General features: G+C 37.8%; 1 protein-coding gene across 1 annotated transcript in view; it reads right to left on the reverse strand.

The window, feature by feature from the left end:
* The window catches only part of st6galnac3 (ST6 (alpha-N-acetyl-neuraminyl-2,3-beta-galactosyl-1,3)-N-acetylgalactosaminide alpha-2,6-sialyltransferase 3), an 81,289-nt gene that overhangs the window by 41,566 nt on the left and 27,249 nt on the right, over window positions 1-12,474 (reverse strand). The window contains exon 2 of the mRNA XM_066692040.1: window positions 5,065-5,259. Within this exon, the coding sequence (XP_066548137.1) occupies window positions 5,065-5,259 (195 nt within the window). The remainder of the gene's footprint in view (window positions 1-5,064; window positions 5,260-12,474) is intronic.

Below are 12,474 nucleotides of genomic sequence, written 5' to 3' on the forward strand. Positions count from 1 at the left end.
ACAGTGCATAGTGCCAAAAATGAATCAATTGCAAATCAAGAGAAAGTGTGGCTGGATCTTGACCAGAAAACCATTAATTACATTGAGACATCAATTAAGATATGAAGCCTGATGTGTACTATATTAAATGATTCGGTGTTGTCTTCATAGCTCACTGCAACTAAAGGGCAGCATCTGTCAGACAATCCCCAAAGCCCCGTCTAAAACCTTCAATTCCACATCCCCAGAGATTATCCTAACACCAACTTCCAGACCATTACTCTTGGATCCCTCAAAACCATTTGTCATCTGTCACACCTCGTTTCAAGATTTCCTTATTTGCCCTTACTCCTGCCCCTGTTTTGTATTCCAGTTGGACATAGATGTGAGTCAGGTGCATTCAAGGTGAAAGTGTATGTAGAACTGGGTGAAAAAAGCTGATCCTCGATCACAAACACACTACCTGGTTTATCCGAGAAGAAGACAACTACCCACAGTGGGGTGGGACATTGCACTTTACCATGGGAACTAATGAACATATTGTCTAACAAAGCTTCCTATAGGCCACTGTGCGCTGTCACTCAGACAGACCCCGCCTCTGCCTGCTTTAACTAGTTAGACAATGTGTTCAGAAGTTCCCATTGGTAACGGGCGATGTCCCATTCCCCTTTGGGTAGTACTGTCAACTCGAAAGATAACCACTGGAGCAGAAGCACAAGCAAATAAAAATTGCTGTACATATATTCCCATGGCTTGGTATTATGAGACATGGCAGGGGGAAACAATCTTCACAACTGCTGATGACTGAAGTCAATGTTGTAGCCTTGAATGAATAAAAGTCTATAAAAGAATGGCTTATTTCCATGCAATGAGCTCTTTGTGGTGTGTGCCGGTTGCCTGGCTTCAAGTGTTTCCCGCAGACATGTGTGTATTAGGCAGGAATTGAACATTATGACAGATGAATCCATGAGTTTTACATTTTACAGGCCATAAACCAAGTAATGCAGAGGAAGATCCCCGTGTCAACAAGCTAAATGACACTTGGGAGCATCGTGGATTATGCAATGTCCATTTGTGTGGCTCTGTTGTAAAATCTTCACGCTTTCGAGACATGGACAAGCCCCAAGGGAGCCATCATGAGAGAGACAGATATATCAGCAGTTAAGAAATCTTAGTGTATGCGGCATGTGCAATCAGAGCCCCGTTCACATTGGAACTGTCTTCTCAGGCACACCTCCGAGCATCTGATCTGGACAGCTTCACCAGCAGAGTGACAAACCCACTGGGCGGAGAGACCGGTCCCCTGACCTGATGAACTCTACCACGTACAGAGAGGGTTGATGTCACTGTAATGAGCTCATTCGTTATAAGCCCCATATACATAAAGCATGCTTAGTTTTAGATTGTTTTAGTTGTATCTTTTTCATGTCACTTAGATAATCCCTCTTCAAGTCCAGTTCAACCATCCCATGAACTATGGAAGGTCAGTAGTTTTAGACTTTCTACAACCACATGAAATTAAACTGTTTTCTGAACTAATTAAAAAAAACTAAAAGTAAAGTGAGATCAGAGGCTCCAGTCTCAATTCTCAATCAAGCCCAAAGCCATGTGGAATATGCAACGGGTGGTTCATTACATCAATGCAATAAAGGAAAGAAACACTGTGGACTAGGGGTGAAGTGAATGACTTATCATTTCAACTTCAACAGTCCCTCAGGGTCTCTTCCCAGGGTTTGGGTGCACAGCTCCTTCATTTGTGACAGTAAATATTAACAAAGGGTTACTGTTAATGCTTTCCTTTCTTGTTTGCCGGCAGTAGGAACGACTGCCTATGAAATTATTCAATCCGGCTCCATCAGCGGCTGTTAATGTAATTCCACTGATATGCATGTTCTCGCTGATCAAAACTGTGGCTCAGTCTCATTAGCCAGGTTTGCTTTACATTACTTCTGCCTTGAAATGTATATAATATATTATTTTTATTCTCCCCCACCCCGCCGGGCTGAGAAGGTCATTTTCTGATAGAGATGGAATTTCAAACCAGTCAACCACATTTCTCCCCTCCACATGTGTACTCACCACCCCATTAGTATTCGGCAGCCTGAAGAAATACCAACTGTCACTTATTTACCCTGTTCTGATTGGAGACTACAGGAGAATATCTTTGGCACAAGAGGAAAAATGTAAATATTGTACAAGGAACGAGCCAGGAAGAGGAAAAAGGTCAAGATGTCGTCTGTACGGTATTACACTGTAAATACACACATGACCCTGGGGAACTGCAGGTAATTTGTAGACATACCACTTCAGTGCCCCTTTCCATTTTCTGTAATCGGTGTAACAAAAAACACACCACCAAGGAAATGGGTACTCTAGTATAGGAATTTTTGCCTGGTGATGTAAAGATACTATCTGAATCCGTTTCTTTAGTTTTTTATGGTGAGTTTTGGTTCCTGGTGACATGAGCTACTGGCAGGTGAGGCGTTTCAGATTCTCAAACTGTCTTCAGCTGAATTTCATCTTTATAGTTGCATAGTTTATTATCCTGCACCAGAAAGCTCTTTGAAAGGATGAAACACTCTTGTACATGTAATAAAATATACCGTATAATAGTTAAACAGCTGTCTGAAGGTAGAACCCCAAAAGCTCTCACTTTAAATTTAATTGTCCAACCAGTACAAATGCAAGTGCTATAATTTTAGCATCAGGCTCCTCTCTAAAGCTTTTTCTAATAGACTGAATAAGACATTTGGCTGAATAAGCATTATTTTATAAAGGGTCTTCTACAGATTATTACACTTCATTTATCTGTGCTCATTTGGGTCCCAATGAGCTTGTATAATTGGGGCTTTAGTGAAATTTAGCACAATTTGCCTGTAAGTGTCCCATGCATATTTAAAGCATGTAGTCAATCTGCTGGACGGGATATTGAGCATGCAAAACAGGCGTATAAGCAGTCTGAAAAACACCACAGTGCTTTAGATGAAATCACGTTTAAGAAATTAAAAACTGGCTATAGAAATAAAATAGCTGCAACTCGATGAAGGTTTGGATTATTACTCCCGTTATCACTCCAATCACAAAGCAGTACCTCATCACTGGTTCAGTTTGCCACACTGTATCAATACGTCAAATATTAATAACAGCTGTGTACATTCATCAACATCATTTCATGGAAGAAACAACCAGGACTTTATTTGATTTTTTATACATAAATATATTCATACACAAAAGAAAAGGTCAAGAGTTGCAAGAAAGACAGCCTGTATGAATATTTCTTGTAAATTTGAATAATACATCAGAAAACTGATCATATTCAATAATAACTGTGGTTCTATGGTGAATCTAAATGCTTATTTAGTCTAAAGAATGCATAAGATAAACTTTGTTGTATAGGGCATACAAAACACATTTAATTCAACCTTTGATTAATCTTGTTGAAAAGCTTGTTGATTTTCCGGACAGCTGCCTGGTGTGTAAAATATCTCCTATGAACTAGAAGATGGGAAAGAGCGCACAGAAGAATGAAGGGACTCACCATTGACCATCCTAAACCACCCCACACAGGGACAGCTGAAGACAGAAGACTGCTGTTCACCTGATATAGCATGCTTGTCTGTTTCGCGAGAGAAACATCACACCTATTCCTGTGCTTGTTGAACAAGTTCACTATAAATAGGTAGCTTTAAATTTGTTTGTTGTCTTCCGCCCCTATAAAAAACACATAATAAATTAATTAATAAATAACTCCTGTCTGCCTCGCCTTAATGTGGTAAAACATATCACAAAGACCGGCTGCGTTCTTCTACAGAAGGGGTCTTCCGTATTCTCTGTAATGAGAAATGTGCAGCACAGTATAAACACCTTGTCAGTGAACTGTGAAAATCAGTCGTATAATACAACTAGCATTTCTATTACTCATTTTATGCCTTCAGACTCAAACCAGATGAACAATAATTCACCAAAATAATATATTTTTATTGCAGAATATGATTAATTTTTGTTTACACAGTTTTTAGTTTATTTTTTAATGCAATAGAAGTTCATCTAATGAGGACAATGAAAATACAAATATATGTTTTCCTCACGGGTCAGCCGTCTACCATTAACAACAGAGGTAGCAGACATGACCTTATTATAATATCACCTATAAACAGTGCCTTTATTTATCACTTTATTCAGGACACAGAGATGAAAACAATCTTCACGAAAATCAATAATGTGCAGCTGTTACCATGTTTTATTTGAAATAATAAAGCTAGCACCGTACAGCGAAGCAGTATATTTTCACACAAATCAATGTATGTGTTTCTGCTAGATTTAGAGGCTTGTTAAGAGATAAATTCCAACAGAACTAGTACCCTCTTCACACAGACATGGCCATCTGTTCCGTTTATGGGCTCTGTCACTTTTTTCAAACAGCCATCAAATTAAGTAGGAATAAACAACGGACACTGACATAATTCTGTGTATTAAAATACTTAATTTATAAATCTATATTTAGCACAACATCCACTTCCTTCTCCTGTAGTGGATTACATTCATTTAGCTTATGTAATATGGTTTGATAATTACACTGCATCCGTGTCTCGCCAAACTCATCACTTTCAAACATTTTACCTTTATTCATCGTACGTTTATTGCCTTTTAACGTTTCTCTAATGACTGATGGCATAACTTCAGTGCAAGCAATACAGTACTGTTCTACAGAGAATCAACAAGAAAAAAAGCAATCGCATGAAAGTTTGAAAAACAAACCTTCAGTTTTGTGGACCTTTCACTCTCACGTAAAAATCTAAAGATTTGGCAGCAATTATATCAGAAATGTACAATGAAATGTGCTAATGGCTCATGAAGTCACAAATCCTACAGTTCCTACAGAACATGAAAACAGAGAATATCTTAATTGCTCATGGCTGTTGTGAGTTTGGTGGTTTTGTATTTTTCATAAGGGAATAAAATTGAATAATTAATTGGAATCTAGGTGGTAACTACTTTATATAGCTTTCTTTGAAAATCTTTAATTGGTTCCTGAATTAAAGTTGATGAAGTACAGTTCACGCATGCTTGACTTTGAGGGCTTACCTCTTGTTTTGGGACGCTGACGTAACCCAGGTGTGGTTTCAAGTTCTTGTGCTGCAGACGAGAAAAGACCCATCGGTTGCTGAAAGTCTGTCCAAAGACTGGCTGCAGTAAGATGTAGGGCTTCTCCGTGTAATTGACCACCACAACGAACAGAGACACGGCCACTATCAAACTCATGACGATGACAGACTTCCTCTGAAATAAAGAAAGAGATGAATTGGCTGAGGAGTAAATAGCAGTGTGAAAAAAGAGACAACCTTTAGCTGAGAGCAATATACTTTCTACTTTCATTATGCAGAGCATTAAAACTTATATTAGATATTAGATGTAGAGGAACTAGCAGGTACAAAAGGATAGTTACCTGTAAGAGAAAACTGTTATATTTTGTGACATCATTTTTCCTTCTGAATAGAACACTGGCTATGGCAGAACATTCTGTCTTTAAAATACAGAAAAGTAAAATTGCTGAATTTGCTGAAGGACACAGGAAAAAAAGCATTTATTCTCACTGGATAAGAAATGAGAGTTCCACAACCTAGTACAGAAGTTTACACTGAAATCAAGGTTCAATATGTACTTTAATAAAAAAAAAAAAAAATACAGTTCTGCAGAAAGACAGCAATAGACAACTGAAATGAATAATGCATCAGAAAAGGAAAAATAAAAAAAAGTTTTCAGAGAAACAGGGAATATACTGGCAAATAAGGTGAGGAATGACAAATTCCCCAATCAAGCTGCATCCTATCACAATTACAAAGTGTTTGATTAACGATCATCACACAATTGTAGGTCATCATTGTGATATTATCGTGGTATTATCGTTTCCAATTGCATTCCACTTGCAAATTCCACTACAGGGATTCTTTTTTGCTATTTATATAAGAAGTCAATATGTGGAAAAAATCAAATCTGATTTCCCATTTTCTATGAGGCATTAAATTTCATCGTCTTCCACTTCAAATAAAAGAAATATTTATTCTGGAAACATTATTTTCAAAGCAACCCAGGGATGGAAATTATAGTCTAGTTTCAGCCACTTCAGAAATAAGGCAAATTGAGCCTCATGTGATAAATAGCTGAGCCCAAAGAGGTTTACTAGGTTTCTGAGGAGCTATAAGAAATTTGAAAAATAAACTTTGCTGCTATTATGAGAAGTTACCAATGACTGCTTCCTATTTCACAGTGTCAGCACAGATACAATACAATGAAAAAGAGCTTTTAAAAAACTTTCATAAAGAAATTACCTTCCCACCTTAGGAAGGAGGTCAATTTTATCAAGAGGAAGGAGGAAACTCAAAAGTAGAAAGTAACATCAAAATCACACTAATGGAGCCTGTTTGAACTCATTATCAACATTATGTTTCAGAAATTGATGGGTGCTCCAAATAAACAGAACTTGTACAGAATCCCACAAGCCTAAAAACAACAGACAAAGACATTTTCCAAAATCTGTTCACTGAAATCTGTTACTTGGGTTCATTACAAGAAGGTAAACAATAAAATAAATTCAATGCCCTTCTCAAAGACCCCTTTCACAGGGGACCATTGTTCCTGGGGATTTATTCCCAGACAAAGCCTATTTTCGGCCCTGTTTAAAGCTCTCTCAATTGCTGGGCTGCTGCCTTCACTCAATAGGTTGCTCTCCTTCAGTGTGCGATGATTGCCTCAAATGGTCCATCGTTGGAGAAGTGTTCCCAGATTGAGGGGTTTGTGTGCTAGTCCAATTAGCACAAAAGGAAAGGCTAACCAGGCCAGCGGATGAATGGGTTAACAGAATCCATTTTTTCAGACGGCAATGAACTCCTATGAAAAGCCTTTACTTTGTAATCTAGCCTGTTTCAGAGACAGTTTGTCCTTTACATACCGCAGAAAGATAAAGATTACTACTGTCCTAGATTGTGGGGTAAGACTTATTAAATTATAAATGCTGTTCCGTGTATCCCTTTTATACACAGGCAATTGGTTGTTTGTGTGGGTCTATGCAAAACTACCCACTACTGGGGTTTAAATCTGGGATTTGCAGATTGTATTAACAGATTTGACAGGAGTAACTGGGTCATACCGAACCCAATCAGCACTGGAGTAATGGTGTGCCTGCCAGCTGTACAGCTGTCATGGGGGGGAGGAACAGTATGCTCTCTTGTGCCAAAGTGAATGTTTTTTAGGTTTTTTTTTGGTCTGTAAAATTAAAACACAGGCACATTTTTTCACAGATGACAGAAATTATCTTGCTTTTCTATACATGCATTACTGCATTTCCTTAATTTTATCAATTTTATCAATTTTATCATGCCCATGTTACACTCTGTGTGTGTTCTGTGTGAGTGACATGACTGGGTCTAGCTAATGTCATATTTATAGCTGTTGTAGTTCTGGAGAAAGTAACAATGCCCCACTTGATAATGGCCCCACAGGACTCACCCTCTTTAATTAAAGGGTTTCCAGGGCTGACAGTCACACAGAGGTATATACACATTGTCTGCTTCTATGGCCCAATTATCCCAGAAATCATCCTTCATTCCCAAGGCATCCACTTTAAGTTACTGCCCTTTGATTTACAGAGGCTTGGGTATCACTTCACAGACGTGGCCCAATACTCTCAGGTCTAAATGTCCTCCTGCAAACTGCAAACTCAATAGATCTTGCATTGGCTTAAATCATTACCACAAATCTAGATATTGTATCTCTACAGCTACATATGGTATAATGATGAAAAATTCAATTCTGTAACTGTTTACTGATCTAGAACCTCAGGAAGTCTGAAGGAGAAATGTCACATTCCCTTAGTTTAAGAGTATTTCCTTTACTTCTACCACTGTTAGATACAAGATTGTGATGCTTTGTTTTTTTGTATGCGATATGTCGTCAATTGATACGGTGTCTGATGCAAACCAACTCCACATCTGCCAACGCCTCTGTAACAGCCTCATCCTTTAGCTTTGAAATTATTCTACAGTAACTGGCTGTTCACTGCATTCATTCAATGACTCCCAAATCCTTTAAGTAGCGTGGAGACCTGAACTAAACACAACATGCAGCATGGTGCTTGTAACAGGGTATTGCAAAGCTCCACCATAACCCCTTTTATGTGTAATCTACTCCTTTTTTTACTTCACAGTATGTACACATGTTCAACTGAAATATGTGATTGCCTGAATGACAACTACGCTGCAGCCAAGTCCATTTCACATTTCACAAACACGGACCACAGTAGAAATGATTTGGGAAAACGTGAATAGAATATATTAAAATTTTGCATTATGAACAGTGTCTTTATTATCAAACTAGAGCTCAGTGAGGTCTCAGCATAAGCCAGAGTGGACAAAATGAACTAGGCCTACTTTATCAAAAGTATTGGAACCATTGGTCGTCTCTAACAAAGCTTGTTAAAAATTCAAAATTATTTTATATAAAAAATGTTGGCTTACATTTGATCGAAATAATAGAAGAATATAAGAATACACTTACATGACCCTGTGATTTCATAAACAGGAGTATTTTTAAATTGTGAATTTTTTACCGTTTAAAAACACACTGTCGTGAATAAACGGGAATATCGTATACACACACAGTTCTGCATCACCCTGGCAAAGATAAAGCCCATGGTCCAGCATGTACTCTAAAGGGAAGCTGTATTAATCAGCTATCACAGGAGAGAGTTCTTCTGCAACCCTCCCTTTTCAATCTGACTTCACGTTAGGTCTCTGTATGGCTGACTTCCATCAGAGCAGGTCTTTCTCAGTAACATCACGTTTATAAAGTTCACCTCCTTTAACTTGGCTGTCTTCGCAACAGCACATCTTTACGTGGCTATCCCACTAATGCAGAAGCCGTCGTACATCCTAAATGCTGCTGTCAGGATCTTCTAGATACCATGTACCTAAAATCCCAATTCAGAAACAAAAATCGAAACTGCTCTCCCCTATTATACTGAATATTTCATGCTGAGAAAGTACAGTGAATGGATACCTTGTTCGATGTGTGGGAAACGCTTTGCAGGAACACTATGTGATTCTGAGAAATGCGCAAACCTCAACGCCCGGAGCATCTCAAATGTCACATTTAAGCGTTCTCATGGCAACAATGGGGACACAACTTCCTTTCTTGGGTTTGAATCTGCATCCACAAATCATCGCTAATGATGTGTCATATTTAGGTTAAATTGAGAGGCCCAAGGGGGAAATTAAATGAATTTCCACCAGTTGAATCAAGAACATATGACTACTCATCTTTCCATATCTATCAGTCAGATTGTTGCCAGTGCCATGTAATGGAGAATTTCACAGATTATTACACTTTTGAATTGTACACTGCATAACTCAAAATAACTAGGAAAGAGGAAAGAAGTGTTGTCACATCATCATCATCAAAAAATACAGTATAAGCAATGTTCTTTCATTATAAAGAGTTTATACACAATTCACATCAATTCACACTGGTGGTGTTAATGCAAACTAATATCATACATCAATGAACATAACTCAAATATAAAGACTCACATACAGCTTCTAAATTAAATATAAATGATACATAGCTTAATGTAAGAATTACCAACTTCACACTGATGCTAGCCAGAGACGGATACATTGGATGGTCACCGCGTAACACTTCTGAATGCTATGAATCATAAATCAGTCATCCGAGTCCTCAGACAATCAGTGTAATTTTATTACATCGCATCACACTGCTGATATTAGAGTCACACACTAAATTAAATAGTTTGAAGGTAATTTGTGTCTTAGGTTAAAATACTTCTTTAAAATTATTATTATTATTATTAACAATAATAATAATAATAATAATAATTGTACTCCAAAATGCCTCAAAGGCAAGGCAGGTAAACTAGCCTGACGCTGAATGAAAGTTCTCTGTAGTAACTCTGCTACATGTGTAATTAAAAACAGGGAAAGCACTACAGAGGAGTTGGATCCCCTGTGGATAGGTGAAGACCTAGATGTAAAATGAATTACATCTAAAGTACAGTAATATGTTTCATGACAAATAAAGCACAATTCAAAATGGCTGAGATTTGTTTGTTTACAAGTTCAATATCTGCATAGAAGACAAAAGTGCAAGCCTGTTGCCAAGGCAACAATCCTAGAAAAACAAAGCCTATGGCAACAGACTTTCCTCTCCATGTGTTGTCATTAAAAATGCTGTTATAATTTAAGTTATAAGCAATAAAAAGGCAGAAAATGTTAAATATTCAAATTGGCTATTGTTAATTTATTTATACACCGATCAGCCATAACATTATGACCATCTGCCTAATATTGTGTAGGTCCCCCTTTTGCCACCAAAACAGCCCTGACCCGTCGAGGCATGGACTCCACTAGACCTCTGAAGGTGTGCTGTGGTATCTGGCACCAAGACGTTAGACCCTGTCGCTGGTTCACCGCTTTTCCCTCCTTGGACCACTTTTGATAGGTACTGACCACTGCAGACCGGGAACACCCCACAAGAGCTGCAGTTTTGGAGATGCTCTGACCCAGTCGTCTAGCCATCACAATTTGGCCCTTGTCAAAGTCTAACGCATCAACTTTGAGGACAAAATGTTCACTTGCTGCCTAATATATCCCACCCACTGACAGGTGCCATGATAACGAGATTATCAGTGTTATTCAATTCACCTGTCAGTGGTCATAATGTTATGGCTGATCAGTGTAAGTTGTATTGGTTGCAGTTTAACCATACATCTTAGCTTTCATTCTTAAAGAAAACCATTTGTTTGCTTGGCCTGCAATGTACATACAAACAGAGAATAACAGTGGGTGATAAATTAAGAAAATAAATCTATACAAAGTCATTTATCCAGAATGGATGTGTAAACCCTTCAATTTTAACCACCTTTATCTTTTTCTGAGGGTTAAATGATATTAATGTATGGCAATTTATATTCTCCCATATGTATTTCAGTCACTGACCTGTCACAGTATTGGATCTGAATTAATAGGCCGACACAAAGGGCAACTTTATTTTCCTTTTCAACTGTAGTAAAAAATGCCTCTTAGGCTTTAAATTTAGATTATTGAAAGAAATAAAATTTGCAGCACTAGATATTGCATATGGAAATATAAATATATAAAAGATAAACACTAAATTAAACTATTTAAACCAGGCACAGAAGAGAGTGCTATCCCTCAGAACACATGCATTCATTTACCTAAAGCTTTACTGTGCCATTCTTACAGATTCTGTGGCCTTATTTCCACAGTTATTGATTTTCAACGCAGTGGCTCAACAGTTGCATCATATTGCATTCAACAGACACTAAAGTGATCATAATTCTACCTGGACCTCCAGGCGTGGGAAATTCTACGAGATTGCATTGTAGGAAATACAAGGAATATTAAGGTCTCAAGAATGGCAAAGCCTGTTATACACTTTAGCTTATAGTGGCTGCTGTGGCTGGTATTAAATCTCTAGTTGCTTTATACAGCTATTTAATTTAATCTCCGAATTTAAACAATTTGTTACTCTGTATCAATTATTAGGACAATCAATGTACCCTTCAGTTTTGTTTGTTACATTGATGCATCGTATTAGTGGCATGGCCCCTTTAAAGTGAAAAGTCTTAAAAGGTAACAGATTGTGTTCAGAAATAACCCAAATAAGTATAGGCACTCATTTATATCTCTGTAGTGTTGGTATCAAGGGCCAAACACCAAAATGAAGCTGTACATTTAGGGTAGGTCCATTTGCAAAACTTAATCTCTGCTGTATGTTGTTCTTGGCTTAGTGGAGCACTAAATTGGAGTCCATCCAGAAAAATCCCAATTGGTCTCAGGTGTGCATGTCTAAGAATGAACAGTGTAGAAATAAACGTACAATATAATAACTTTAACTAACTATAAAAAATAAAATAAAAAGCAATTATTATGGGAGTTGAAAATGATACCCTCATTAATAAATCTGGATTCCTAGCAGGGGAACTGGTGCGGTGACACTACAGTCATTATGAGTGTTCGTCTCTGTGTTTCAGATTAAAAATAACATCTGTATCTGTGCACGTGTCAGCATTTGCACAGTACAATGAACGAGCAAAAGTTACACTGTGCTGCCCTGACCTAAACTGTACTTTTAACCTCTTTTCTGTCCTCCTTTCCAAGACCACAGAATGGGGCATCTCTCTACCAGCTAACTTGCCGTTACCAACAGCCACTACAGTTGTGAATCTTTACCAGCGCTACAAAAATAAATATGGATGTCCCGAGCTAAGCAGATTGCAGGACGGAGATTTAGTTTATGTATTTATGTTTAGGCCATCTAAATATCACATGGTTTCATGATGCCTCATATATTTTAAGTAACAAGAAGAACACATCTAATTCGGAAATTTCAAACTCAATTATTAAACGTAGCATATTTTGTGCCTCATATTTGAGCAAACTGTGTGTTTACGGGTGGGTG

Source organism: Amia ocellicauda, chromosome 19, assembly GCF_036373705.1.
Source record: "Amia ocellicauda isolate fAmiCal2 chromosome 19, fAmiCal2.hap1, whole genome shotgun sequence".
Lineage (NCBI taxonomy): Eukaryota > Metazoa > Chordata > Actinopteri > Amiiformes > Amiidae > Amia > Amia ocellicauda.